The following is a 27,589-nucleotide window of genomic DNA, read 5'->3' as shown; positions in this document are numbered from 1 at the left end:
TACCGACCTGCTCACTGCTATACCTGTCTTGGAAGACAGCTTTCCTCATAGCCATTACATCGGCCAGACGAGTCTCCGGGCTCAGGGCTCTTACGGTAGTTCTGCCGTACAGTATGTTTCACAAAGACAAGGTGCAGTTATGACCACACCTGGCTTTCCTCCCTAAGGTGGTTTTGGCCTTTCATGTTACCCACATTCAATGCAATGGGAGCAACAATTGCATTCCCTGGACGTCTGTAGAGCGCTCGCATTTATGTTGCGCGGACAGAACGATTTCGTAAAATGCCCCAACTCTCTGTCGCGGTAGCAGACCAAAGGAAAGGCCTACCTGTTTCCTCTCAGAGGATCTCATCTTGGGTGATGGCGTGCATCCGCACTTATGATTTGGCTCATATTTCCCCAAGCCACATCACCGTGCATTCTACCAGGGCTCAGGCTTCATCTGCCGCCTTGCTAGCTCATGTACCTACCCACGAGATCTGTCACGCAGCTTCATGGTCCTCGGTTCATACCTTTGCTTCGCATTATGCTCTGGTTCAACAGGCAAGAGATGCTGCAGCCTCTGGCTCAGCAGTTTTACATTCTGCCACATCTCACTCCGACCCCACCGCCTAGGTAAGGCTTGGGACTCACCTAACTGACATGGATATGAGCAATCACTCGAAGAAGAAAAGACAGTTACTCACCTTTGTAACTGTTGTTCTTCGAGATGTGTTGCTCATATCCATTCCACACCCACCCTCCTTCCCCTCTGTTGGAGTAGCCGGCAAGAAGGAACTGAGGGGCGGTTGGGCCGGCTGGGGTATATATCCGGTGCCATAGCGGCGCCATGCCAGGGGGCGCCCAGCCGGGCCACCGAGTGTTGCTAGGGTAAAAAGTCTTCCGACGAACGCGCACGTGGCGCGCACACCTAACTGGAATGGATATGAGCAACACATCTCGAAGAACAACAGTTACAAAGGTGAGTAACCGTCTTTTCAGGGCAGAGGTGTCTACTACAGGCCCTGGGTTCAACATCCCCAGGGACCTGTGGGGAGGGTATTACACTTCCCATCCAAATCCTTCCAGGGGAACCCTCACAGCAAGCTGGGCCTCAGCTTCCTCGGAGGAGCAGTACACCCCCTGGGGGTGGAGAAGGAGGGGGTGCTGGGAGGGAGAAGGGGTCGGGTGTGACCCCCGTGGGGGGAAGGGGACCAGTCGGGGGGGTGACCCCCATGTCGGCGGGGGGGAGAAGGGGACTGGGTCGGGGGGTGACCCCCAAAGCGGGGTGGGAGAAGGGGACCGGGTCGGGGGGTGACCCCCGTGTGGGGGGAGAAGGGGACCGGGTCGGGGGGTGACCCCCATGTCGCTGGGGGGGGAGAAGGGGAGGGGGTCCCTGTGCGCGCACCGGAACTGCAGGGCTGGGCCCGGCCGCGGGTCTCCCGGGCCGGCGCGGCTCCGAGGGCGCCGCCTCCCGAGGAGGGGCCGGGCGCCGGGCCGGAGGGAGCCCGCTGCAGCCGTGACAGCATCCGGCGGCGCCCGCCGGGCCGGGCCGGGCCGGGCTGACAGCTGCGGCGAGTCACCAGGCGGCGGCCGGGCCGGGCCGGGCCGGGCCCCCCCGCTGCTGCTGGGCCGGGCTCGGCTCCGGGGCGGGGGCTCCGGGCTTCCCCGCGAGGTGACGCTGCTCCGCCGCCGCCCATAAAGGGCCGCGCCGCCAGCTGAGCGGAGCGGAGCGGAGCCGAGCGCCGCGCAGGGTAAGGCCGGGCCGGGAGCGCGGTGGGGCGGGCTGTGCGCCCCCGATGCCCGACGGGGGGGCCGGGCCGCTGGGCGAGCCCGTGGGCGGCGCGCTCGGGGCTGAGGCAGGTCTCCAGCGGGTGCCCCGCGGGCCGGGCCGGGTGGGCTGACGCTGGGGCGAGCCGGCCCGCAGCGCGGGGGCTCGGGGAGAGCCCAGGCCTGGCTTGGGGCTTGACAGCTCTGGCCTGTGCCCGAGGCTGGCTGCTTCCCCTGCTGGACAAGGGTTCAGGTGCTGCGGGGACCCCCTGAGCAGGTTCCCTGGCACCTCCCAGTCAGGGGAGCCCCGCGGGACCCCATTTCAGAGCCTGCCTCTGCCCCTCGCCAGCGGGGCCAGCGACTTGTTCCTCGCCCTGTGGGCGAGGGGGAAGGAGCCTTTCCCAGCGACTCCCAGTCCTGCCCGGCGCGATGGGCACCCGGGAGCTGGCCTGGGGTGCAGGCGTGGAAACAGGGCTGTCTGGGAGCAGCTCCTGCTGGTGAGCCAGTGGGTGAGTCAGGCTGGAGGAAATGTCTGTGCTGGGGGGGAGCACTGCTTGTAGGCCTTAGCCTGGCGCTTCCTGCTGTGGGCAAAGGGTAGCTGGGACTGTCTGGAAGGTGGGAATTTAGCTGGAGCAGAAGGGGCCATGCTGTGGGTGTGTGCGAGAATGCTCTGGGGCTTGGTTTTGGGCAGCGATGGCGCTGCTGCTCAGCCAGGGCTCGGGCCAACTGTGAATCATTTCTGTCCCAAGTGACACTTGTGGGGTGGCCCCATTGCATAGTGGGACATTGCTTCTTTGATGACCCCACAGACCTCAACCTGGCAGCCTTGCCCCATGTGACAGGACAGAGCCCCCTCCTCCAGCTCTCAGGGCAGCTTGTGTTCGCTGCACCTCGCTCTAGGCTGGGAGCTGTGTGCTCTGAGCAGGTGGGAACAGACCCAGGGAGTGCACTCAGGTTCTTCCCAAAGCCACCGCCCGTCAGTGTCTTGGCTTCTGAATGGTGTCTCTGGTCCCCTGGACATGCTGGGCTTTCACTGAAGCTGTGCTTGAAGGTGGAGCTGAGGGGAGCTTTGCTTGGGGACCCCAAAGCATCTTCAAACCTAGTGCCCCAAACTTGCCAGAGCTGAGGGAGGGCCCCAGCTGGACCGCTGGGCAGTTGGGGCAGGCTGGATGGTCTTAGGGGCTGAAAGCCCTGGCACGCTGCACTGCCAGTCGCTCTAAAATGACGGTTAGAAGTGGCAGTTCTTACTCCCATTTATGCCAGGTGGCTCCTTACTGCTCCTGTGGGGATGGGCAGTTCTGTGGTCCAGACCCCCCCATTCTTCAGGAACATGGGTCTTTTGGGGGGTTGGGGAGGAAATCAATGGCTGGAAGGTGCTCCTGGCAGGAGAGAGCAGCCTTTCCATCTCCCACTCAGGCCCCCACTTGGGTAAAGCATCTGCTGCCATCAGTGGGCACTGGAGCAGCCCTGGCTGGAGGTGGGAGTGCTGTACCCGCAGAAGGTGGGCAGCTGGGCAGTTGACAGGGGGTGAGGAGGGACTGGCTGCCCCAGCGGCTGCTCTCATGGATCAAGAGGACGTGGTTTGTTTTGGGCCGTGAAGTCTGGCTGGCCACGTCTCTGCTCTGGACTGGGTAATTATCTAGTGTTGGTGAGTTCCACAGGCTGTCATTAAGTGCCAGAGGTTAGCAGGCAGGGTTCGAGCTAGGCGGAGACACTGCAATGGCTAACACACCCAGTTATATGTGGGTGCCCTGTCTAATGTCAGGTCTGTGGTGTAGCCTCAGCTGTGATGCTGCCGGTGCAGAACAGCCAGGTGGGAGCCACCCTGGAATCACTGGCTGAGCTACTCTGTGTCCATAACAACCATTTGTGCCCATCCTCCCCTCCCACGCCTTTCCTCTGTGCTTGTGCACAGCTGTCCTCTGCCCCATGCCCCAGGGTGTCCCCATGTGGTTTATAGGGCTGCAAGTTGCTAGGGGCAGGCACCGCAGGCTGTGTGGTGACTCTCAACAGGGCTCTGGGCCCTAGCATAAGAAATTTAAGCCCTCCTGCTCCATGGAAACAGGCACCCACTGAGTGCTAGGGGGTCGCGAGAGCCTGTCTATGTGGGAGATGGGGCCAGGGCGAGCCCTGCTCTGGCCATCCCTATGGCAAGGGCAGCTGGGGCCAGACTCTGGCATTCCATGGTACACTACAGCTCCACTCATCAGCCCTGCCCCCACTTAGAAGGGCAGTCACAAGGGGAGCCTTACCCTTTCAGAGAGGTAGGAGCAGGGGTATGGGTCCCCCTCCACCCCACACCCTGGGAGAGAAGCAGGGTGACAGCAGGGCCCCGCAGCCAGAATGTGTCTGAGTCAGTGGGTGGGCCAGGCTCACTGCACTCCGCCCTTGGCTGGGGGATGGTGGCATGGCCCCCAGAGTAGTGGACAGTGGTGTTAACCCGCCATTGAGGAACATGGGGACCCCCCTCCCTGAGCCATCACAACTTTGCTGTTTGCTCCTTTCCCAGGCTTAGAGCTTAGGCTCTTTGTGGGAATCGCTCCTTTTGTTTAGAACATCACCTGGCTCCAGGAGCTGGGCGGCCAGGGGTCTGTAGTGCAGCCCCAAACGGGCACTTCATGCCACTCGGTGCAGCCCTTCATCCCTTGCAAGGTGGCCGAGGCATGGGCCCCTCTCGCCCTCCTATGGCCACTCATATCCCCTGCAATAATCCTCCGCTGAACTGTAACTAAGGGTCACAGCCTTCGTCAGGGTTCTTTGCATTTCTCCATCTCCCCAGGCTCTATGGGCTACCCCATCCCCCTCTAATACAAGGACTCCCTGCAGCACCTTGCCTCATGCCAGGGGCTGTGCCCCCATTCTCCCCTAGGCCTCTTTCACACACCATTATTACGTCTCATTAGGGTGCCAACATGTAAACTGTTTTGGGACGCCAGGTGGTGCTGAGCTGGGGAGGGGGGTTCTGCCATCAGTGGGTTCTTTGATCTGTAGGCAATTACAGGCTGATGCTCATAGACTCATAGACTCATAGGTCAGAAGGGACCAATCTGATCATCTAGTCTGACCTCCTGCACAAGGCAGGCCACAGAACCCCACCCATCCAATTTTATAACAACCCCTATCCCAGGACCGAGTTATTGAAATCCTCAAAAATGGTTTGAAGACCTCAAGCTGCAGAGAAACCACCAGCAAGCGACCCGCGCCCCACGCTGCAGGGGAAGGCGAAAAACCTCCAGGGCACCTGCCAATCCGCCCTGGAGGAAAATTCCTTCCCGACCCCAAATATGGCGATCAGCTAAACCCTGAGCATGTGGGCAAGAGTCACCAGCTAGCACCCAAGAAGGAATTCTCCGCAGCAACTCAGTACCCATTGCATGCAACATCTCCCCGCAGACCATTGACCATGCTGCTGCCTCTGCTAGCCAGGCGCTCCGTGTGCTCCCCATTTCCCCCTTCCGGGTTTTCACCTGGATCCATGGGGTTTTGCCCCCAGTGCCTAGCCTTGATGCTTAGGAGTTGAGTGACTGTGCCCTTGTTGCATGGCAGTCAGACTGTGTCCCCATCCCCTTCCCAAGCCAGGGGCCATGTGACTTCAAGCTGAACGTGACCAGGCGTGGCCATGCCTGTGCTATGGGATTGGGGCCCATGTCACCTGGGTCTGGTGGCCTCGCTGGAGCAGTCACCTGGTGCTGGGGTCTCCTGAGCCTGGTGCTCCCACACCAAGCAGCTCTCCCGGGTCGCCTGGCTCCGGGTTTCTCAGCACCCTTGTGAGCGAGGGAGCTGGTTAAAGGTCTCTGTGGGTGGAAGAGGGGCGCTGGGGCTGCTTGTCTCTTTTGCTGGTTATGGAGAGGTTCTCCCCCCTCCCCCGCCTCCTCCGTGGTTTGGCTGCTTGCCCCTTGTCCAGGTGAGGTCTGCCCAGGGCCAGCGCTACCATTTAGGCAGCCTAGGCAATCGCCTAGGGCGCCAGAATAATTGGTGGGCGCCGTTTTGCTGGAGGGGGCGGCAGGCGGCTCCGGTGGAGCTGCCGTAGTCCTGCCTGTGGACGATCGGCTCCTCACGCGGCTCCGGTGGACCGCCCGCAGGCACGACTGCGGCAGCTCTACCAGATCCATGGAGCACCGGACCCTCCGCAGGCACCACTGTGGCAGCTCCACCGGAGCTGCGGGACCAGCGTGCGAGGTGGCGAAATTGCCATCCGCCTAGGGCGCTCAAACCCCTAGTGCCGGTCCTGGGTCTGCCTCGAGCTGGGTGCTTGAGGTGGGTTTGCTGTTTGCTTCTGCCTGGGCAGAGGGAGCCATTTGCTGTCCTCTCCCCTCCTTCAGCAAACACTGCCTGCCCTGCTCCCTGCTGGCTGTGGCTGCCTGTTTGTAAGCCTAGAGCATAAACATACATTGGCCAATAGCAGGGTAAACAGTGTGAGATGAGGCTGGCCTCCTGGAGCTCTGCAGCTGGGAGCTGGGCCGGGGGCAGGGCCCCTCTGGGGGGGATTCGCAGCTCACCCCCCATGGGGCGCTGTGCTCCCTCCTGTCAAGGACTGCGCTCTGGGCTTGTGCGCTGGGGCCTGGGCGGGCTCTCCTGGCAGCGCTGTGTTTCCTGGGGGGCTGAGGCTCAGCCGTGACTTGTGCTGCTCTTCCTCCAGGGGACCTCTGATCGGTTGTGGTGCGGTCCAGCCCCTGCCTCCAGTTCCTCGGCTCGTCGCACTCAGCCTGCTGCTCGGATGTCGTCCCCATGAGCCCCAGGCCGGCTGGAGGGCCAGCCGGGCAGAGCGAACGGCGGAGCGCCTGGCTGCGCTGAGTGAGGGGTGCCTGCTGGGCACTGGTGTTCCTGGGCCCCCGGCGAGAGGCTCCAACCTTCTCATGGATCTGGGGCCCCGTTTGCTGCTCTTGCTGTGGACTCCAGTGGTGGTGGTGGCATTGCTGGCCCAGGAGGGGCTAGGCCAGCGCGTCTACACCAACACCTGGGCCGTGCTTGTCCCAAGGGGGCCACAGGAGGCTGACAGGCTGGCCAGGAAGCATGGATTCCTCAACCTTGGGCCGGTGAGTGAGCCTCTCCCTGCTTGGAGCCGGAGCCACCCCCACCCCCACCAGTCCTGTGTGCCTGGTGCTCAGCCTGCCCCTGGCAGGCCCTCTGGCTCCTGGGGCGCCATGTGGGGCAGTTCTCCCTGGGGGGCAGTGGCAGTCTGTTTGCGCAATGCCAAGCAGGTGCCTGGGGCCCTGTCAGTGCAGTTCTTCTGGCAGGGTCTCCGTTGGCACTCCTGGGTTGGTGTGGGCTAGGGGCAGGGCCTACCCCCTGGCTGCCCCTTAGCCCAGCCTGGAGTTGACTTGCCCACAGACTGGGGACTTGGGATGCACTCAGGTCCCACCCCCAGCAGACTGAGTGGGCGAGGCAGAGCTGTGGGGTGGCTGCATCAGGAGGAGCAGTGTTTGGGTGAGTCTCCAGGACCCCTGCCAGCTGCTCCCCTTCAAGTGAGCTGGGCACAAAGGTCCAGCATCCCGTGCGGGGTGGCAGGTGCTGCAACCTGCTGGGGGAGATCTGGTCATGCAGGTTGTTGACAATGACTCCTGTGTCCTTCCCCAGGAATGCCCTCTGCAAACGCTTGTGTCAGCCGGGCCCTGTTTCCCTTCCATCAGCGTGTGGGCATGGGGGCTGAGCACCAGGCCTGGCCCGCAGCCGCCCCTCAGCGGGCTGTGTGGGACTTGTCACTTCCCCATTGGCTCTGCTGTCCCTTTCCTTATCTCTGTGCTGGGAGCCTGGCAGCCCCTGCTATCTCTGCAGCACTGGCTGAGGCCCAGGACTTTTGTCCATGCTCAGTGCCCGCTCCCCGTGCCGGGGGCACGGCTGCCATTCACACCAATGATAGTGAAGGCACCTCTCCAGAGATGTTCCTGGAGGTGGGGCCCTGGCCTTGGCAGCTCCTTTGCGTGCTGGAGCGTGCGACATGCGGGGCGGGGACTTGGCTGGCTCTCTGTTTTCTTGTCCTGGTGTCAGCTCTTTCTTCCGGGCCAGTCCCTGAGCCCTTGGCTCCTGAGCAGCGGTGGGAGTGCTGCCCCCAGGGCACTGGCGTCCTCGCTTTCTCTTGCTCAAGTGTTGTGGGAAAATGTGACGTGTTCTCGGGAGCACTGGATGCAGCCCACAGCGGTGTGACCAGCAGAGCATGAAGTGCTACCAGGCATGCACCTCTGGGTGACCCAGCTGGGGCCTAGCAGTGGGTGGCCAGGAGCCACCACCTAAGGCTGGGTGGAGACGGGTTGCCTGGGCCCCCTGAGCCAGCTTGTGCTGCACTCCCTGCTCCCTGCCTGTTTTGTCTCTGTGGAATGTCTCCCTGCCCCTCCTGGGAGCCCTGGCAAAGCACTGCCGGCCAGGGGGCCACTTGGCTAGGACTGCCAGCTGCCCTGGCAGGAGGGGTGCTGCTAGTTTGCCAGGCTTCCTCTGGCTGAAGAGTGAGTGCTCAGGAGCACTTGTGTACTAGTGGGGAGCAGGGGCTTGAGGCGGCCATGATCTGGGGGGCTGGCTGCCCAGGTCAGGTTCTGCCCTTGCACCTGCCCTGGCAGCACTGGCTGCTGTTGAGCTCTGCCCTAGTGACATGGGATCGGGCTGTGCTGTGCCCTGGGGCCTCAGGCTGTGGGGAGTCCCCCTGTCCCCCATTTCCCATTTCGGGGAAGGGGAACCCAACCCCCTTGCATTCTTGGCCATTCTCCTACAGCCCCCCCAGGAGTAAGAGAGGGGCACCCAGGGTGGTGTTAGGTTGGGGGCTGGGCTGCCCAGGTCCAGTCGGGGCTCTTGGCTCTGTCCTTGCACAGCTGCCCTGCCCTGCTCACGCAGTGTGTGGAGTGAAGCCTCTGGTGAAAATCACCACTGCTGCCATTGTGCCCGTTCCAGGGCTTCACGGGGCACGTGCAAGGAGAGCGACTGGCCCAGTCCCACCTGCCCTGGCGTGGTTTGGGGGCAGGGGTTGCAGAGCTGGGGGTGGGGAGTGCATGTGGGTGTCTGAGTAGTGGGCTTCCATGCCCCCCAAGGCCTTCCTCAGCCAGCAGGGTGCAGGGCTCTTGCTCTGCCAGGAAGGAAGTGGGGGGGGGGGGTGTTGAAATCCCTCAGGAAGTTTCACAATTGGTAGCGGTAGGGCTGGGATCTTGCTCTGAGCCATCCGGCTGCAGCCAGCTGGGGGGCAGGGAAAGCAGCTGCCTCCAGAATAGCCCGGGTGCCTCTTTTTGCTGGCTCATAAAGGGACCCGCATGCAGGGCTCAATGACCACGTGCGCTTGCTGTGGATGGGGGCAGGGGCTAGCACGTCCCAGAGCAGTCAGGGTGTGGGCTGGGGGTGGGGGGTGGCAGCACGGAGGGGCTTGGCATTTGCTCTGATGATTCGGGCTGGGGGTGGTGCTACGGGGGGGCCTGGCGTTTGTCCTGATGGTGCGGGCTAGGGGGAGTGGCATGGGAGGGCTTGGCATTTGCTCTGACGGTGTGGGGGGTGTCTGGCATTTGCCCTGACGGTTCGGGCTTTGGGGGGATGGCACGGGGGGGCCTGGCATTTGCTCTGATGGTTCGGGCTTGGGGGGGGGTGGCACGGGGGGGCCTGGTGTTTGCCCTAATGGTTTGGGCTGTGGCTGGGGGATGGCACAGGGGGGCCTGGCATTTGTCCTGATGGTGCGGGCTAGGGGGAGTGGCATGGGAGGGCTTGGCATTTGCTCTGACGATGCGGGGGGGTGGCATGGGGGGGTCTGGCATTTGCTCTGATGGTTCGGGCTTGGGTGGGGTGGCTTGGAGGGGCTTGGCGTTCGCTCTGACGGTTCGGACTGGGGTGTGTGGCATGGAGGGGCCTGGCGTTTGCCCTGATGGTCCGGGCTGTGGCGCGGGAGTGGCACGAGAGGACCTGGCGTTTGCTCTGACGGTTTGGGCTTTGAGTGGGGGTGGCATGGGGAGGCCTGGCTTTTGCCCTGACGGTGCGGGGTGGGGGTATATGGCACTGCGGGGGCTGGCGTTTGCTCTGACGATGCAGGCTGTCGGGGGGGATGTGGCACGGGGAGGCCTGGCATTTGCCCTGAAGGTTCAGGCAGATCTTCGAATTGGAGTGAAAGCTTCAAACCCCGCACTGAGGCCAGTGCCCCTTGGTGCCAGGATTCCTCCTCTGCTCCCGGAGCTGTTCTTCCTGCAGCTGCCTCCTCGCTGGCAGTGGGGCTGGTTCTGCTGCCGGAGGGGTAGGGGGGACATGCTTGCTGTGGAGCATTGGGGCCCGAGGGCTCAGCCTGCCGCTACACAGGCGAGTTGGGGAGAGCTGGGCTGGAGCTTGCATTGCTGCAGAGCTTGCTGGGTTGGCTTCTGGAGGGCCAGGGGGTGAAGCTGCCTGGTCTATGGGCCACAGTGCTGGCTACTGCTGGGCCTGGGCTGTTGCTAGGAGGTCCCCGCAGGACAGTGCTGGCCACAGAGGTGGAGAGGCAGTGCCCCAGCTTGCTCTGTGGGGTGCCCTGTGTCACGGAGTCCCCGGGCGATGCTCTGGAACTGCTCCCCACCAAGCCAGGCAAGACTCTGGGGAGCCTCCTCTCCCTTGGAGCAGACTTGTTCAGGGCAAGAAGCTCACACGTCTTCACCTCCTGGGTCTCTCCTTGGAGCATTCAGCATCCTCTGCCCCTCCGTGCTCTTCCCACAGCGAGTCCACCCCGGCGGGGTCCTGGGGAAGCCACAGGGTCCTGCACCCCCACTTTGCAGTCAGACGTGACTCTCAGCCAGCCAGTAAAACAGAGATATGTTCAATGACAGGAACGCAGTCTAAAACAGAGCTTGTAGGTACAGAAAACGGGGCCCAGCAAGCCAGACACCCCCGTCTGCCCTCACTTCCCATCCCCAGCCAGCCCTGAACTGAAACCCCCTCCGGCCCCTCCGTCTCTGCTGAGTTCCTTTCCCAGGCCAGGAGGTCACCTGACCTCTTTGTTCTCCCCCACCTTTAGCATCCCCTTGCAGGGGGGAAGGGCCTGGCTATTAGTTGCCAGGAGACCGAGTGTCGGCCAGAAACTGAGGCACCCACACAGTATTCAGAGGAAACATTAAGAACAGTCCCACTTCGTCACGCCCTGCTACTCAGATTGTGTCTCCTGGCGTGCCCCATGGTCTCCATCCCACTGGGGCAGGTCCCAGAGTGCATTGGGGCTGCACAGACCCCTCTGCCAAATGCAAGCTATGAACTCAGGGTCCCCTGGCCAGGGCAGTAGGTCAAACCCCTGCTTGGGTAGCGTGCTGCCTCCTGCCCTCCCATCCCTCCTATTGTGCAGCAGCAGCTGGTGCCAGGGAGCTGTTGAGGCTGGTGCCGAGATCATGCAGGGAAGAGCAGAGCTGCGTGGATTTGAGGAGGGGGCTGCCTCCCAGCCTGTGCAGTTATTTCACTTGGCAGCACAGTGGAAAGATGGCTTTTTTCTGGTTTAATTCCCTGATGAGGCATCGCAGACCAGTGTGACACTGGTCCCAGCAGGGTAGGGCTGGCACCAGTCTGGCTTGGGCTTCCCAGCTGGCAGGAGGCCCGCGGGACTGGGGGTGAGGCTCAGAGGGGGCAGGACACAGGCTTGGCAGTGTCCCTCTAATTTTTTATGTCCATGTGCAGGATGAATTTTGTTATGTGCACCCGTAGGAAGGTGATGTCACACACAACAACGTTCATGTGGTGGGGGTGGGGCCGAGGGGTTCGGTGTGTGGGAGGGGGCTCAGGGCTGGGGCAGAGGGTTGGGATGTGGAGGGGTGGGCTTTGGGGATGAAGGGTTTGGGCCTGCCCTGAACACGGTGCATTCCCATAGCCTCGGGGGGCACTCGGCGCTAGGGGTTTGTTCTGCAGCAGGGTTCAGGCTGGGCTGCCTGCTAGCTCGCTGCTCGGTCCGGGCAGACCGTAATCCTATCTGGTGACTAGGCAGAGCTGGGAGCTGCTTTGGGAAACAATGGGCCCCTGTTCCTGGCCCAGGCAGGCGAGGTGCGACGTGGCACTTGCTGGGCCAAGGGCGACTTATGAAACCAAGTAGCTTTTCTCTCCCCCAGTTCCCGTATCACGTGGCGCTGGTCGCATCCTTTGCCCTGTGCCTGGGCAGGACCACGGCCCCACTGACAGGATGCATGGGGGCCAGTCTCTGGCCTTTGGCACCATAGCCCTGCCCCCAGTGCACTGCCACGGGGGCACAGAAGGGGCTCGCCCAGGTCACACAGGGCGTCTGCAGCAGAGCAGCCCCTCGAACTCAGAGCTGCTGGAGCCCATGGCCACCCTCCCGCTCTGGGCTGCATGGGGCAGGGCAGTGCTCAGCTCTCTGGCTGGGGCCGTGGGTCAGGCGGAAGTAGGGGGCTGTGGAGCCCATGGTGAAAGTGGGGGACTGGGGCTGCAGTCTCCACCCATGTGCTTGTGCGGGAGCTGCTGGTGTGTGCTGTGATTGCTCTGGGCAGGGAGCCAGGCTGTGCAGCCACCTGTGCTGAGCGGGAGGCTGTGCGGGGGAGCAGAGCCCAGCTGCTGCCTCTACCTGGGCCCCAGCACCTGCTCTGGGAGGATTTGCAGGCGCCCAGCTGGGCAGGACACTGCCTGCAGCCTTTTCCCTACGAATCCGAGGGGCCCACAGTCACCTCTGCCCCTGCCCAGCTCCCCTATGGCTCAGCGACTGCCCCAACTCATGTCCCAGCCAGGGCATGTCAGGAGGGGTGCTGTGGTGCCCGGGGATGGCAGTGAGGAGTGACACACAGGCTGGGCCAGGGCATGAGACTTCCACCAGAGACCTGCCTCGTAGGGATGGGCCCAGCCAGTGGCCACCTGCTTCCCCCTCCTGGGAGCCAGCCAAGTGCGGTGGGGAGCAGTCCACCACTGCTCAGCCCTGCCCTGGGGTGGAAAGAGCAGGGCTGGCCTCCTGCAGGGGCCCAGAGCAGGTCCTTGAGCCAGCCTGAGGACTGCCTGCATACCAGGCTCTGTGCCCTTTGCCTGCCCCATCATGAGGAGCCTGCAGTCTGCACTCCCTGCAGCCAGGGCAGCGGTGTCTCCCTGCTCAGGCACAGGCCTCGCCCAGCAGGGAGCAGTGTGGCCGAGCAGAGGATATGCCTGCGCACTGGGCCTGCGGGGGGATGGCGCGAGGGGGCCACTTAGGGATCTGGGGCAAAATCAGTACTTGGTCCTGCTAGTGAAGGCAGGGGCTGGACTCAATGACCTTTCAGGGTCCCTTCCAGTTCTAGGAGATAGGATATCTCCATTAATTTATTTTATTTATTTATTCCCGGGGTGGTGGGAACAGCCAGGTGCGGCAAGAGCAAGGGCTGGCCGTTGGGGAGGAAGCTGCCGGCCTCACCGGGCTGGGCTGGGGAGCTGTAAGTAGCAAGGTCTGTGGGTGCTGCTGCCTGGCTCCGGAAGGCTGTACCTGTGCGGGCTGGCTTGGGGGCTGCCCCACGCACTCACAGTGCAGCGTGCACCCTGCTCAGAGGCCTGCTTGGCAGCGGGCGCTCCCTGGGGAGGCAAGGGGCTTGCACACTCGCCAGGGAGTGGACATGGTTTTGGGTGGAGGAACAAGCCCTAGCTCCTACCCCAGCCAGCATAGCCTATGGGCAGCGCTCAGGGGCTCGCTTCACTGGGGTGCTCTGGGGGGTGTCTAAAGTAGATGGGGCGTCCTGTTCCCTTGCTGGGGAGTGGAGGCTGGGGAAACCTGGCTGCTCCCAAACAGCAGCTGAGCTGAGGAGGTCCCAGCTCAGAAGGAGAAGAGCCGTCCAGGCATGGCCCTGGGCCGTGGCCTCCTGTCCCGGTCAGGCAGAGATGTGGGGGTTCAGGGCAGGGGTTACTGGGGCAGCATCCTGGCAGGCTGGGCTGCAGCTCTGTATGAGGCAAGTGGCCATTGGCACAGTGGGGATATGGGTGCAGGCCCCAGGGCTCTCTGTATAGGTGGGGGTGGGAGGGATGGTCTGTCTCTTACCAATGTGTGTTCCTGGGCCCATGTCCCCCGAAGCACTGGCTTAGGGGGCAGTGGGGGCGGCTTGCTGTGTGGAGTGCCGGGTTAAAGCCAGAGCTGCCTGGACCTGGCTATGGCCTGGCAGCAGAGAGGCCCTGCCATAGGGCTGTATTGTCCAGATCACTCCCACAATGCCCCCCTGGGGCCGGGCAGCAGCTGGGGCTGAGGCCCAGGAGGAAGGCCAGGGTGGAGGGCAGGGAGGCTGACTCACGGCCAGTTTCCAGGGCGTGGGGTGGTGTACGGGAATGACGGGGCTGGAGAGGGAAGGGTTTAAAAATAACCCACGGGGAGGCTCTTTGGGGAGCCAGGGTTGTGCTGGAGTCAGGCCCCTCCCCTGTGGGGGGGAAGAGGGGTAGGCCCAGCAGCTCCATTTGCTAGGCTCAGCTTTTCTCCTGGGGAGCAGGAGGAAGCTCTGTCCAGTACCTGCCCCTGGAGCACTGGCCGGGCTCGCTGAGGAGGCTGGGCTGGGACTCGATCTTCATGTTCACCACTGGAGCCTCCACCCCAGCCAGGCACAGAGCAGGGCACGGGGATGCCCGTGACCCAGGGGCTGCTAGCATAGGGGGTATCCTGTGCCCCTCCCCTCAGCAGGCTCCAGGGCCACAGCCTTGGGGGGATCCACTTTTTGTGGGGACCGGATGCATCCCTGAAGGGAGGGAAGGGTTGATTCAGGGCTCTGACTGGCTGCTCCAGTCCTCCCCTCCTTCACTGCACCCTCTCCCTTGGCCCACCCCCAGCTGCTGCACTCAGTTACTGTGAAAGAAACCAAAACCCAGCCAAGGTCTAGTGTGCAGACCCCCAGGTGCTAGCCCATGGCTTGCCCAAGCACTTCCTGTGACCCTCCCTGCTCTCCTCTGCTCTGTGGGCAGGGGCTGTCTGTCCGTTCAGCTCTCAGCACTGTAGGACGTGTAATAAGAGGGCCAGGGATGGGGCAAGTCTAGTCTGGGCTCCCAATCCCGGCTGTGCCCAGACTTGCTGTGTACCCCCAGGTGGCGTGGCAGGTTGGGCCCTGGGGAGCCTGCGGGAGGGGGCTGGAGGGCTCTTTGCTGGCCTCACCCACGTTCTCTGTGTTGCAGATTGTTGGTGACTATTACCACTTCCAGCACCGTGCAGTGGTGAAACGTTCCCTCTCTCCGCACCGGTCCCGGCATAGCCATTTGGCCAGGGAGCCTCAGGTAGGTGGTGTCTGCCTCTCTGTGCCGCTGGCAGGGCTGCCCGTGGGGCCCCTCCCCACCCCTGCTGGAAAGCTCCTTGATGAAGGGCTAAGCCACCTGGCAATGGCAGTTTGGTCCCAGTCGCGAGCCTCTGTGGTGCCCAGAGCTGGGATGGGCAGGTACAGGACAGGGCTGGGGACATCAGCAGAGTTGAGGGGATCAGGACTGTGATCACATTAGGGAGACGGCCTGTGAGCTGGGCCTCATCAGAACTGGGGGGCAGGGGACCAAGGGCTGGAATAGCTGGGGCCTGTGGGTCAGGGTTGGGGGGGCAGCAGCGGAGTTGGGAGGTCCAGGGCTGGAATAGGAGGAGGCTGTGGGTCTGGGTTGGGGGGGGGTCCAGGGCTGGAATAGCAGGAGGCTCTGGTTCCGGGTTGGAGGGGGTCCAGGGCTGGAATAGCAGGAGGCTGTGGTTCCGGGTTGGAGGGGGTCCAGGGCTGGAATAGCAGGAGGCTGTGGGTCTGGGTTTGGGGGTCCGGGGCTGGAATAGCAGGGGCCTGTGGGTCAGGGTTTTGGGGCAGCAGCAGAGCTGGAGGGTCCAGGGCTGGAATAGCAGGGGCTGTGGGTCAGGGTTTGGGGCAGCAGCAGAGTTGTGGGGTACAGGGCTGGAATAGCAGGGGACTGTGGGTCTGGGTTGGGGGGTCCGGGGCTGGAATAGCAGGGGGCTGTGGGTCTGGGTTGGGGGGTCCAGGGCTGGAAAAGCAGGGGCTGTGGGTCAGGGTATGGGGCAGCAGCAGAGTTGTGGGGTCCAGGGCTGGAATAGCAGGGGGTTGTGGGTCTGGGTTGGGGGGGGTCCAGGGCTGGAATAGCAAGGGGCTGTGGGTCTGGGTTGGGGGGGGTCCAGGGCTGGAATAGCAGGGGCTGTGGGTCAGGGTTTGGGGCAGCAGCAGAATTGTGGGGTCCAGGGCTGGAATAGCAGGGGGCTGTGGGTCCGGGTTGCGGGGGGTCCAGGGCTGGAATAGCAGGAGGCTGTGGGTCTGGGTTGGGGGGGGTCCAGGGCTGGCATAGCAGGGGGCTGTGGGTCTGGGTTGGGGGGTCCGGGGCTGGAATAGCAGGGGCTGTGGGTCAGGGTTTGGGGCAGCAGCAGAGTTGTGGGGTCCAGGGCTGGAATAGCAGGGGGCTGTGGGTCCGGGTTGCGGGGGGTCCAGGGCTGGCATAGCAGGGGGCTGTGGGTCTGGGTTGGGGGGTCCGGGGCTGGAATAGCAGGGGCTGTGGGTCAGGGTTTGGGGCAGCAGCAGAGTTGTGGGGTCCAGGGCTGGAATAGCAGGGGGCTGTGGGTCAGGGTTTGGGGCAGCAGCAGAGTTGTGGGGTCCAGGGCTGGAATAGCAGGGGCTGTGGGTCCGGGTTGTCAGGTACTGGACTTGGCATTCAGGCAGGTGCAGGTGCTGCGCCAGCGTGCCCACTTCTCACGTAGACTGAGAGCTCCCCTGAGCCGTTCCCAGGCAACGGGACTGAATGCAGGCGCTGCTGTGCCCCCACAATCGGCCGTCTACTCTGCCGGGATCACCCCAGGCCCCTTAGTCACCAGCTCCGCTTACTTGTCCTGGGGAGCAGCTGGGCCACGCCCAGTGCCTGGCCAGTCGCCGTGGCAGGAGCCTTTTCTGACTGAGCTCCTGGGCTGGCACGAGGCTTCCCCCAAGGCTAGTGCTGAACGCAGGGGCCCTGGCTGGGGATGTGTGCGGGGGGGAGGGGGCATGGCTTCACCTGGCACTCCAGCCTCAAGACTGCAGGGGGCTGGAGACTGGTTTCTCTAGCCCTCCCCCTGCCCCCCCGCCCCTGGATCTCTATGGGCCACAGACTTTGGTGGTGCCTTCAGAGGTGCCCGTATAGTGGGGGAAGTTGCGGGCTGGAGGGATTCAGGGCTCTGCCGCTACTGCGCTCCCCAGGGAATGGGCAGGGCCTTGGGTTCCTGGGCAGCGTCTGATGACGGAGGCCTTGCTGTGCAGGATGCCTTTGCCCTGAGAGCTCCTTAGCTCAGGGGCTGTGGCAGGTTTGGCCCAGCAGCCCGGGGCCCAGCGCTGGCAGCTCTGTGAAACGCTGCCTGTGGCGCCAGCCGAGAGCCTGTGCTCGTCCATAGGCGGCCAGGCCTTGAAGCAGAGCTGACCCGTTGGCAACCCGTTGCAGCCGCTCCTTGCGCTGAGTGAGAGAACACCTCACTGGGATTCCTTCTCCTACCGTCCTGGCCCTGCTGAACCCTGGACAGAGGTGCAGCCCTGCCCCTTTAGTGTGCCTGCCTCCTCCCGGAGTGTCCCCTCCCCTTAGGCACTGCACAGGCCCCAGCATGCCCTTGCCAGGCAGACACCTGTGACCTGCTCGCTCCTGGGGCAAGAGGGGCTTGTGTAGCCTGAGGCTGGGCCAGGGGCCAGGGCAGTGGCAGGTGCATGCCAGGCTCGCTGGGGTCACTCTCTGGTGCCTGTAGCTGCTGGGAGGAGCAGATGCTCAAGCCTGAGCTGGCTTCTCCATCTGCTCAGCAGGGGGTGCTCTTCACCCCCCTCTGTCGGTCTCTAGGTGCATTGGCTGGAGCAGCAGGTGGCAAAGCGCAGGATGAAGAGAGACGCCTTCACGGAGCCCGCAGACCCCAAGTTCCCTCAGCAGTGGTACCTGGTGGGTGATGGCGGCTCGGGTGTGCTGCACTGGATGGTGGGGAAGGGGGTGCAGTGGCTGGGTTCTAGTCAATTGCTTTGCTTTGTGCCAGGCCTCGCCCTGCTGCATGCCTCAGTTTCCTTAACTGGAACATGGGAATGGCCAGACGAGAGCAGATCTGTGTGCCATCCAGCTCAGTGTCCTGTCACTGCCTTTGGCTGGGAGCAGCTGCTTCGGAGGAAGGAACTCTGCAGCAGGCTGTTTGGGGCGGGCCAGGCACCATTTCCTCCTCCCCATCCATTAGGCCAGTCAGCGCCCAGAAACGGGAGCAGTTACATCCCTTCGGAAACTCCTGCTTTCATTCAGGCCTCACTATTATGGTCCCATTATTGTAGGAATAGTGGGGGGGGGGACAGGTCAGGAGCGGGGGGCAGCGCCTGCTGTAAATGTCATCTGGTGCCTGGGAACCTGCCTGCACTGTCCCCTTCTCCTGCTGGGGGTGCATGAAGATTGACCACCCATGAGATGGGGGCTTGGGTCCTGGGGCTCTGTAGCTAAATCCAGGGTAGAGTCGCATCCAGGCCCAGGAGGGTCACTGATCCCCTGCTGGGGAGGGTGGCTCCCCAGCCCTGCAGCCCCCACTTAATCCCTTCATTCCAGCTAATGGCACATGGCTGGGATTAGCAGTGCCAGGGCCAATTCCTGCTCAGATAGCGCCTCCCCCCGCAGCATGTCAGCCCCTCACCAGATGCGAGATCCTCCCCATCAGGGATCTCCAGGCTCTGCTATGCCCCAGCTCTTAAACCTGCCCCGGAGGAGCCCTTCAGTGTCCCAGACCCCAAGGGGTCCCACCCGTGCTTCAGGGCAAGGCATGCACCCCACCACCACCACCTCTGAGCCCAAGCCTCTGGGCTGCAGCCCTGCGGTGTGTCCCCAGGAGCTCTGCCCTGCTGGTCTGAGCTGTGCTCTGTGGGCGAGCAATGCCCGGCAGCACACGCCTGCAGTGCCGGCAGGCAGCCTTGTCCACCCAGAGCAGATGTATTCATCCCTGTGCACTGCCTGGTAAGGCCTCTGGGCAGCACAGGGCCGCCAGGGTTCAGCAATTATCCAGCCTGGCCAAGCCAGGGCCAGAGATCCCTAGAGGCCAGGTGTGACTGCCAACTAGTTGCAAGTATCGCACAGCCTTGTCCCACCACCTCCTAGACACTTGAGTAACACATAAGGGAAACTGAGGCACGCAGTATTCAGACAAAACAGTAAGAACATCCCCACTTGGTCATAGTGGGGCAGTATCCTTTGAGGTCCTTCCACTTGCCCCGATTTCCCCTGAAGGGCCAAACCAGCTCAGTTGATTGCACATCTCCTGTAGCATGGGGGTGCACTCGGTCTGTTACCTGTATGTTAGTGTAGCTTGCAGACAGCCGTGGGTTGTGGGAGCTGCTGCTGCTCCATGACCCTGGTTGGGAGTTGCACCCCCCCCATCTTTCAGGGTGTGATCAGGGGGTTTCTGGGCTCATTCCTCTAGTACAACGTGAACCAGCGGGACCTGAACGTGCGGGGGGCCTGGGAGCAGGGCTACACCGGCAGGGGGATAGTCGTCTCCATCCTGGACGATGGCATTGAGAAGAACCACCCAGACCTAGAGGACAACTATGTGAGTAGGGGCCCCAGTGTGCTGCGCTGTGTTCGCAGCTGGGTGCACAGCATGCTGGGACCTGTCGTCTTTGAAAACCACACCTGCCACTCAGCTGCAGCCCGAGGCTCCTGGCACATGGCCCCGGGCTGAGCAGGATTTGGGCCTGGCCCTGGAGTCTAGAAGTGTGGCAAGGCAGCACTGGCTGCTAGAGGAGTGAAGTCTCCCCCTCCCATGCCACGAGCCGGGTCTGGCCTGTGATTCCGTGAGCTTGCTGTGAACCACAGCACAGCTGTGGGCAGCTGCCTGGCCCAGAAGGGAGCATGGGGCTCTGCTGAGCTGACAGAGGTTCTGTCTTCTAGGACCCCGGGGCCAGCTTCGATGTGAATGACCAGGACCCAGACCCACAGCCTCGCTACACACAGATGAACGACAACAGGTGAGGAGGGCCAGGAGTCATCCTCCTGGGGGCGTGGTGGGCTGGGCGGGGCCTCGCTGCTTCAGAGAGCCTGTCTGGGGTGGAGGTGGGGGGGTGAGCTGAGGAGGAGGCAGGGGCCCCAGCTGTGGTGGGAGCCTGATTCTACTCAGGGGTTATTGGGGTGGCTTGAGCACAAGAAACTGGGCTCCAGGCCCTGAGCGTCTGAAGGTGGTGAGGCAGGGTGGGGAGTCCTCATCCCCTGTGCCCTGGCAGAGTTGTAGCCATCTCCTGCCTCCCCTCTCCAGACACAGGCTCATTCATTGCCATCCTCCTCGGGTTCCTGAACCCAGGGCGCTGAACAAGGCAGCCTGGCTGGGCGATGGGACAGTGGCATGGCTCCAGGGGGTGTGTACAGCAGCAACGGAGGCTGCAGCTCGGCCGCGAGGGCTGCAGGGACCCAGCCTGTGCTCCTTGGGCTTTGCTTCTGACCGTGCTATGTTGCTGTTCCCTGGTGCAGACATGGCACCCGCTGTGCTGGTGAAGTGGCTGCTGTGGCAAACAACGGGATCTGTGGCGTGGGAGTGGCTTACAACGCCAAGATCGGAGGTGGGTGTGTGCCCGGCCCAGGGCTGGCGGAGAGCCTCTGCCTGCTGCTTCCCATGGCCTGAGGCCTGATGGGTGAGAGTCTGGGGCCCTGGCCTGCCTGCCTGCCTCTCAGCCCACTACCTCGGGCTGGGATGGAGACCCTGCATGGGGCTTGTGCCTGCAAACACAAGCTTGCAGGGCACAGGGAGCCCAGGCTCATCCCAGGGCTTCCACACTGGGGAGCCAGGGGGCTGCAGGGGAGCCCCGGAACCTTTGCTGGAAAAGCTGGTGACGTCTCCTGTGGCCCTAGGTGTGCGCATGCTGGACGGGGAAGTGACCGATGCCGTGGAGGCCCGCTCCCTGGGCTTAAACCCCAACCACATCCACATCTACAGTGCCAGCTGGGGCCCCGAGGACGATGGCAAGACAGTGGACGGGCCGGCCCGGCTGGCAGAGGAGGCGTTCTTCCGAGGGGTCAGTCAGGTGAGCAGAAGGGCCGGACTGGCTGCGGGCTGCCATGGCTGGGGCCTGCCTCACTCTCTCTCTTTCCACAGGGCCGGGGGGGACTGGGCTCCATCTTCGTCTGGGCCTCTGGGAACGGGGGCCGCGAACATGACAGCTGCAACTGCGATGGCTACACCAACAGCATCTACACGCTGTCCATCAGCAGCACCACCCAGTACGGCAACGTGCCCTGGTACAGCGAGGCCTGCTCCTCCACCCTCGCCACCACCTACAGCAGCGGCAACCAGAATGAGAAGCAGATTGTGAGTCCGGGCTAGGCGGACGCCAGGCTGGGAGCAGTGTGTGCGTTCATGCTCTCTCTCCGTGGGCTGGCTGGGCGCCTCGCCGGGATCAGGGCATGCTGGGAGCAGCAGTCTGTGCTGGCTGCACCTCCAGTGAGAGCTGAGGGCAGCCGCTTGGTGGGTCTGAGCCCTGTCTCCGGAAATGGTCTTGTGGGGGTCTGAGGGACCAGGCTTCTGGACACTATGGCCCCTGGAGCTGCTCCCAGGTTCACTCTTGCTAACGCTGGGGGATCCACGCTGCCCCCCAGCCTACAGCTCAGTTGGGAGGGACCCATCCCCCAAGCAGAGTTTGAAATGAGCTGCTGCTTCCCCCCCCCCCCCCCCGCCTCCGGCGCTATGGCTGTGGTGGCAGTACCCTGGCTCACAGGGACTGGGCCGGGAGCACTCTGGGGTCTCATGCCTTGCCTCTCCCTGCAGGTGACAACCGACCTGAGGCAGAAGTGCACAGAGTCACACACAGGGACCTCTGCCTCGGCCCCCCTGGCAGCTGGCATCATCGCGCTTACCTTGGAAGCGAAGTAAGGCCAGGCGAGGGCCGTGGGGGGCCTGGGTTCCCCATGGCCCCATGAACAGGGAGCACCCTGATCTGAGGCTCCCAGGGCATTTAGTCTGGGCACCACCTAGGGGTGAGGAGTTAGTGTCACGGAGTCCCCAGGTGATGCTCTGGAACTGCTCCCCACAAAGCCAGTCAGGACTTTGGGGAGCCTCCTCTCCCTTGGAGCAGACTGTCTCCAGGGCAAGAAGCTCACACGGCTTCACCTCCTGGGTCTCTCCTTGGAGCATTCAGCATCCTCTGCCCCTCCGTGCGCTTCCCACAGCGAGTCCACCCAGGCGGGGTCCTGGGGAAGCCAGGGGGTGCTGCACCCCCACTTCGCAGTCAGACGTGACTCCCAGCCAGCCAGTAAAACAGAGGTTTATTAGATGACAGGAATATGGTCTAAAACAGAGCTTGTAGGTACAGAGAACCGGACCCCTCAGCCGGGTCCATTCTGGGGGGCAGTGAGCCAGACAACCCCATCTGCCCTCACTTCCCATCCCCAGCCAGCTCCAAACTGAAACCCCCTCCAGCCCCTCCTCCTCTGCTGAGTTCATTTCCCAGGCCAGGAGGTCAGTTGACCTCTTTGTTCTCCCACACCTTTAGCATCCCCTTGCAGGGGGTAAGGGCCCCGGTCATTAGTTGCCAAGAGACAGAGTGTCAGCTAGAAACTGAGGCAGCCACACAGTATTCAGAGGAAACATTAAGAACAGTCCCACTTGGTCACAGTTAGGCCCTGGCAGGACCTTGGCCACGCATGCTCCAAACCCACCTCTGTCTCTGCAGTAAGAACCTGACCTGGCGGGACATGCAGCACCTGGTGGTGCGGACCTCGAAGCCAGCGCATCTCAACACCAACGACTGGGCCACCAATGGCGTGGGCCGCAAAGGTACTGTGCTGCCCAGCCCCCTCCCCCAGGCTGTGATCATCTGGGCACGGCTGGGGCTGCCCCACAGGCCCCGCCCGTGTGCTAGCAAAGTGCCCAAATCTGTCTTTGGAGCACCTGGGGAGTGGGGCAGGTGGGGCCCCAGCCAGTGGGGCACGTGGCCCGCTTTGGGCAGGGCTGGCTGCTGAACATGTGACAGGCATCCCCCAGTGCCCAGAGGGGTTGGCCCCAGGGACCTTTCCTTGTCCGCCCAGGGCCCTGCGCCTCACCCTCTCTCTCTCTTTGCAGTCAGCCACTCCTATGGCTATGGCCTGCTGGATGCGGGGGCCATGGTGACCCTGGCCAGGAACTGGACCACGGTGGGACCCCAGAGGAAGTGCATCATCGACATCCTTACTGAGCCAAAGTGAGGGCTGGTGTGTCCCGGGGGGGGGTCTCCAGCACTGTGCCCAGCCCTCAGCGTGTCCGGACAGTCCAACAGCTCCTGGGTAGAGCCCGGGCATGCTGGGGTGGGCAGCTCTGGGCTCGGAGCCAGGCTCTGCTCCCTGCATGGCTGACGTGGGGCAGAGCTGGAGAGGGGCCTGCGTTCCCCCCCTTGGCAGGCTGCGGTCAGCGCTTTGGGCACCCTGAGGTGACGGGAATAGCTGGAAAGAGGCCTCGGCGAGAGCACTGGGGCTCCAGAGACTGCCCTGAGTCTGGGGCTCATGCCTGCTACAGGCCATCTGCCGTCCCTGGGGAGTGGCTGGGCCAGCGCTGCTGGTGCCGCTGCTCTGTGCAGAGGGAACCTTGGTCCCCGTCCTGCATGTGGAGCGGTGCTGGGTTCTGCTGCCTGCACGTGGCTTGCTAGCGCCGCTCCCTCGGGTGCTGTGGTTTGGGAGCAGCCAGCGTGAGCCAGTGCTGGACAAGGGCCTTTTCAGGGCTCGCACAGAAGCTCCTTTCACTTGTGCTTGCGCTGTGCCCATGTGGCTGGGAGTGGGGCACTGAGTGCTTCCCATAGAGCTTGGGGGGCGTCTATCTCTAGCTCCACTTGTCCCTCCCTGCATGCTTCCCAGGACTGGTACCCTGGGATCTGCCAGTGCTCATCACCCATGCTGGCACCAGCACCCCTCCACTGCAGAGCACAGAGGTGCCATGTGTCCAGTGCCCAGGCCGAGCACAGCCTCCTGGCATGCTGGGTGTGGAACTCAGTCAATGGCCACCCAGGGCCCCGCAGCTGCCCCATAGCTCTGGGCTTCTCTAGGACCCAGGTGCTCACTGCAGCACCGGCCGGGCCCGGCTGGCCTTCGGCCGGGCCCGGCAGCTTTTGGGGGAGGGAGGAGATGCAGTGCCCAGGCCAGAGAGCAGGAGCCGAGCTCTGGAGATGCTGCCGTCTCAACTGCAGGTGAAGAAAGGAGCCATTCATGGCTGGCACAGTGCAGCTATTTAGGAGGGGCGGACGCACTCACTGAGCAGCCCCCTGCCTTCCAGGAGCTGGGCTGGTTTGAATGTGGTGCCCATGTTGTGGGGGGAGCTGGCGCTGAGCCGGGGGAGCTGTCTGCCTGCTGTGGCACAGGAAAGCCCAGGAGGTCCCATCTTGTCCATCCCAGAGCCAGGCCTCTCAGGGAACGTCTATGCCACAAAGAAAATCCCATGGCTGTGTCAGCTCACAGGCAGGGCCGGCTCCAGGGGTTTTGCTGCCCCAAGCAGCGCCAAAGAAAAAAAAAGCTGTGATTGCGATCTGCGGCAATTCAGCGGGATGTCCTTCACTCTGAGCGGGAGTGAGGGACCCTCCGCCAAATTGCTGCTGAATACTTGAAAGTGCCACCCTGCTCCAGAGTGACCGCCTCAAGCACCTGCTTGATAACCTGGTGCCTGGAGCGGGCCCTGCTCAGGCATTCTGGCTGGGGCTGGAGCCTGGGCTCTGGGACTGTGCAAGGGGGGAGGTCCCAGAGCCCGAGTCAGCTGACCCAGGCCAGCAGCAGCTGTGCATTGCAGTGCAGACATACCTTAGCTCCTCCCCAGAGCCAGCTTCATCTCCCAAGCTCATGCCAACTCTTGTCCTGTCATGCGGGGCTGTGTTCTGACCTGGGGGCCCATCGGACCGTCAGCCACTCCCGTTCCCAGCCGGCCCCCTCACTGAGCACCCAGGGTCAGGCCAGGTCTGACTGCTACACACGCTCATTGTCAGCTGCTGCTCAGCCCTGCCCTTTCCCCTGGCTCCTGGACCCCAGGCTGGGTTCTGTTATCAGCACAGCTGTGCCTGTGTTGCTGCCACTGCAGCTGGGAAGCTCTGCCTGGGGGGAGCTGGGAAAGGCAGCTGGAAAGGGAGCAGCAGGAGCAGATCAGTGGAGAAGGGAGGCAGCAGGATGGCTGGCATCTAAAGCTGCTGCTTCCCTGCCAGAAGGCCCTGGGGGGCCTCCCTAGCTGCTGCATTCCTGGCAGCGGAGGGCCATGCCAGGCACTGCTTGCCTGCTCTCCCTTCGGGGCCTCTGGAGGGTTCTTGCTTGTGAGTTGAGAAGGCAGCAGGGTTGGTATTTCCCTGGGACCTCGGCTCAGGTGGTGTGGAGGGGCCAAGTGGGGGGCTGCATCCACTGCTGGCTGCACACTGACTCCACTTCCTGTGCTCTGCAGAGACATTGGGAAGCGCCTGGAGGTCCGGAGGAAGGTGGATGCCTGCCTGGGGAAGGCCAGTTCCATCGGCAGGCTGGAGCACGTCCAGGCCAGGCTAACGCTCTCCTACAACCGGCGTGGCGACCTGGCCATCCACCTCACCAGCCCTATGGGCACCCGCTCCACCCTCCTGGCTCCCAGGTAGGGCCTCGACTGCCACAACCTGGGGGCTGCCCAGGCCACCTCCTGTGCGCTGCCCGGGCTGTCTCAGGCGGCAGGCTCCACCTCTCTCTCGTCCCCAGGCCCCACGACTACTCGGGTGACGGCTTCAACGACTGGGCCTTCATGACCACGCACTCGTGGGACGAGGACCCCTCCGGTGACTGGGTGCTGGAGATTGAAAACACTAGCGAAGCCAACAACTACGGTGCGTGCAAGGGACTGCAGGCTCCCTGGTGCTCGCTATGGCCCCAACTGCCCACCCAGCCAGCTCTCTGGCGCCTGCCTACCGCTGTCCCTGGCGCCCACTGCACCCCCCCACTGGCGTCCCCCTCCTGCTGGAGCCCGCCTGGCCCGGCACACTGTCGCAACAGGCAGGCTGGCATCGTGTATACTAGGTGCCATGTGCTGAGCAGAGAGATGGTCGCCCCGTGGCCACAATGCGTGCGCTCCAGTGGTAGCTCCTGGGTGCTGGTGGCTGCAGCACAATGACTGGGCAGGGGCGCCTGAGGCCAAGCACCTGGGAGAGGGGTAGGGAGGAACCTGGGTCTGCCTCTGAGGGACTTGGAGGAAACTTCCGATGCAGAGGCCCCATGGCGCAGTGTCCTCTCTTTGGGCGGGGTCAGCACAGAGCCCCCATCCCTGCTGCTGGGGCCCCACTCGGGCACTCACTCGGGTCATGTGGGGCAGTGGCACAGCAGCCTGTGGGCACAGCCTGCCCCCTGCTCTCCTGGATTTCCATGGGAGTGGAAGGGGGTATGATGGGCCCTGTGGCCAGCAGAGGGCACCAGACACTGGGATTAACGCCTGGTGGGTTAGCAAGAGTTAGTCGAGTGGCAGGTCCCTGGGCGCTGCTCACCCTCTCCCTTGGCCTGCAGGCACCCTGACCAAGTTCACGCTGGTTCTGTACGGGACGGCGACAGAGCCCCCCAGCCTCTCCAACCGGCTCGAAAGCAGCGGCTGCAAAACCCTCACCTCCAGCCAGACCTGTGTGGGTGAGTGAGGGGGCTCGATCCCTGCTGCTGCACAGCCAGGCCCAGGGATCTGGGGAGGGTGGGCAGAGCTGTGCCTAGAAGCATCCAGACTGGCTTGGAGGTGCCACAGCCCGTAGGGCAAGTATGCCAGTCTGGGGCTGGCAGAGCTCGGGCTGAGCACTAACCCAGCCCTGTCCCTGCAGTGTGCGAGGAGGGATTCTACCTGCACCAGAAGAGCTGCCTGAAGCACTGCCCCCCCGGCTTCGTGCCCAGCCTGCAAAGTGCCCACTACGCCCTGGAGAACAGCGTGGAGCCCAGCCCCCCTCACCTGTGTGTACCCTGCCATGCCTCCTGCGCCACCTGCATGGGGCCCACGGCCAATGCCTGCCTCAGCTGCCCAGCCCACTCACACTACAACAGCCTGGACCTGACGTGCTCTCACCAGACGCAGAGCAGCCGCGCGTCACCTGCCCTGGGCCAGCCCGAGGCACCGCCCACCTCCAAACTGGCCATCCTGGTGGCCAGCCTCAGCTGTGTCTTCATCATGCTCATTTTCATCACCGTCTTCCTGGTGCTGCAGCTGCGGTCGGGCTTCAGCCTGCGGGGCGTCAAGGTGTACTCCCTGGACAGTGGGCTCATCTCCTACAGGGGGCTCCCCGCCGACCTGTGGCAGGAGGAGCTGCCTTCCGAGTCGGAGGGTGAGGACTGTGAGGTGCACAGCGAGAGGACTGCCTTCATCAGAGACCAAAGTGCCCTTTGAGCCCCCCGGCCCCTCCCTGCCCTGCCCTGGCACAGCCCCTGGGGCGGGGAAGGCCGAGGGGCCCTGGACACTGCCTCGTCCTGCTCAGGCGAGGGCTTCACCAGGTGCTGGCACCGTCCTGTGGGCACCTCTGCTCCTGGCCCAGGGCAGCGGCTGCCTGCCCTGCTCTAGGGAGGGCCCCCTGGCACCGTCCTGGGCTCTCACCCCCACAGAACCAGGCCCAGTCTCTGGTTTCTTTTAACTCGCCAAAGTGTTTTTAGCATGGGGCCCCCTCTCCCCCACCAGCCGCATGGGCCTGGTGAGGGTCTTGTCTGCCAGCCCTGCCTGTGCCCGTCACACCAATGTGCTGGGGCAGGGGCAGCCAGATGCATGTCTCTCAGGGCTGGGGCTCCTATCTGCTCGGGCTGGCTCTCCAGGCTGCTGGCGGCCCTCAGGCCGGGCACTGCATCTCCATGGTGGGGGCTGTGGCGAGGGAGTGATGTGCTGTCTCCTTCCAGCCTTGGGCTCTCCAGGCCTGGCCCCAGTTTGGGCCCAGAGCACTGGGCAAGTCCTGCTCTCTCGGTGACCCTCTTCCCTCCTGGGGAGCAGCAGGGCTCCCTCAGCTCTGAGGCCCCCCAGGAGTGGCAGCTGTTTCCTTCTCTCTACAGCAATAATGGCTAGGCCCCTGGCAGGGCTCCGCCAGTGGCCAGGAGG

At 63.4% G+C, this 27,589-nt stretch overlaps 1 protein-coding gene across 2 annotated transcripts; it reads left to right on the top strand.

Annotated features, from left to right (window-relative positions):
• Positions 1 to 2,049: 2,049 nt before the first annotated feature.
• Positions 2,050 to 27,304, top strand: FURIN (furin, paired basic amino acid cleaving enzyme). Of its 2 annotated transcripts, XM_050967218.1 has the most exons (16): positions 2,052 to 2,246; positions 6,389 to 6,785; positions 14,770 to 14,868; positions 17,416 to 17,511; positions 19,016 to 19,144; positions 19,486 to 19,562; positions 20,059 to 20,147; positions 20,437 to 20,609; positions 20,681 to 20,893; positions 21,350 to 21,450; positions 22,254 to 22,357; positions 22,643 to 22,760; positions 24,965 to 25,144; positions 25,246 to 25,370; positions 26,041 to 26,157; positions 26,340 to 27,304. In XM_050967218.1, the coding sequence occupies exons 1-16, from the start codon at positions 2,179 to 2,181 to the stop codon at positions 26,894 to 26,896; spliced, it is 2,643 nt and encodes an 880-aa protein (XP_050823175.1). In that variant the 5' UTR covers positions 2,052 to 2,178; the 3' UTR covers positions 26,897 to 27,304. The 2 variants fall into 2 exon arrangements, with proteins under 2 accessions (XP_050823176.1, XP_050823175.1); XM_050967219.1 differs by lacking the exon at positions 26,041 to 26,157 and having other exon boundaries at positions 2,050 to 2,246.
• Positions 27,305 to 27,589: the final 285 nt, after the last annotated feature.

The sequence above is a fragment of the Gopherus flavomarginatus genome, chromosome 9 (assembly GCF_025201925.1).
Source record: "Gopherus flavomarginatus isolate rGopFla2 chromosome 9, rGopFla2.mat.asm, whole genome shotgun sequence".
In the NCBI taxonomy this organism is placed as follows: domain Eukaryota; kingdom Metazoa; phylum Chordata; order Testudines; family Testudinidae; genus Gopherus; species Gopherus flavomarginatus.
The sequence above is the reverse complement of the archived record's forward strand: the minus strand, read 5'-3'. Positions and strand labels throughout refer to the sequence as shown.

Excerpts from the sequence above, each read along its gene's own strand:
- FURIN (XM_050967218.1), top strand. The coding sequence starts at position 2,179 with ATGGGCACCCGGGAGCTGGCCTGGGGTGCAGGCGTGGAAACAGGGCTG. Across the intron at positions 17,512-19,015 it reads TCCCTCAGCAGTGGTACCTG|TACAACGTGAACCAGCGGGA; the intron begins GTGGGTGATGGC and ends TCATTCCTCTAG. Across the intron at positions 20,610-20,680 it reads TCTTCCGAGGGGTCAGTCAG|GGCCGGGGGGGACTGGGCTC; the intron begins GTGAGCAGAAGG and ends CTCTTTCCACAG.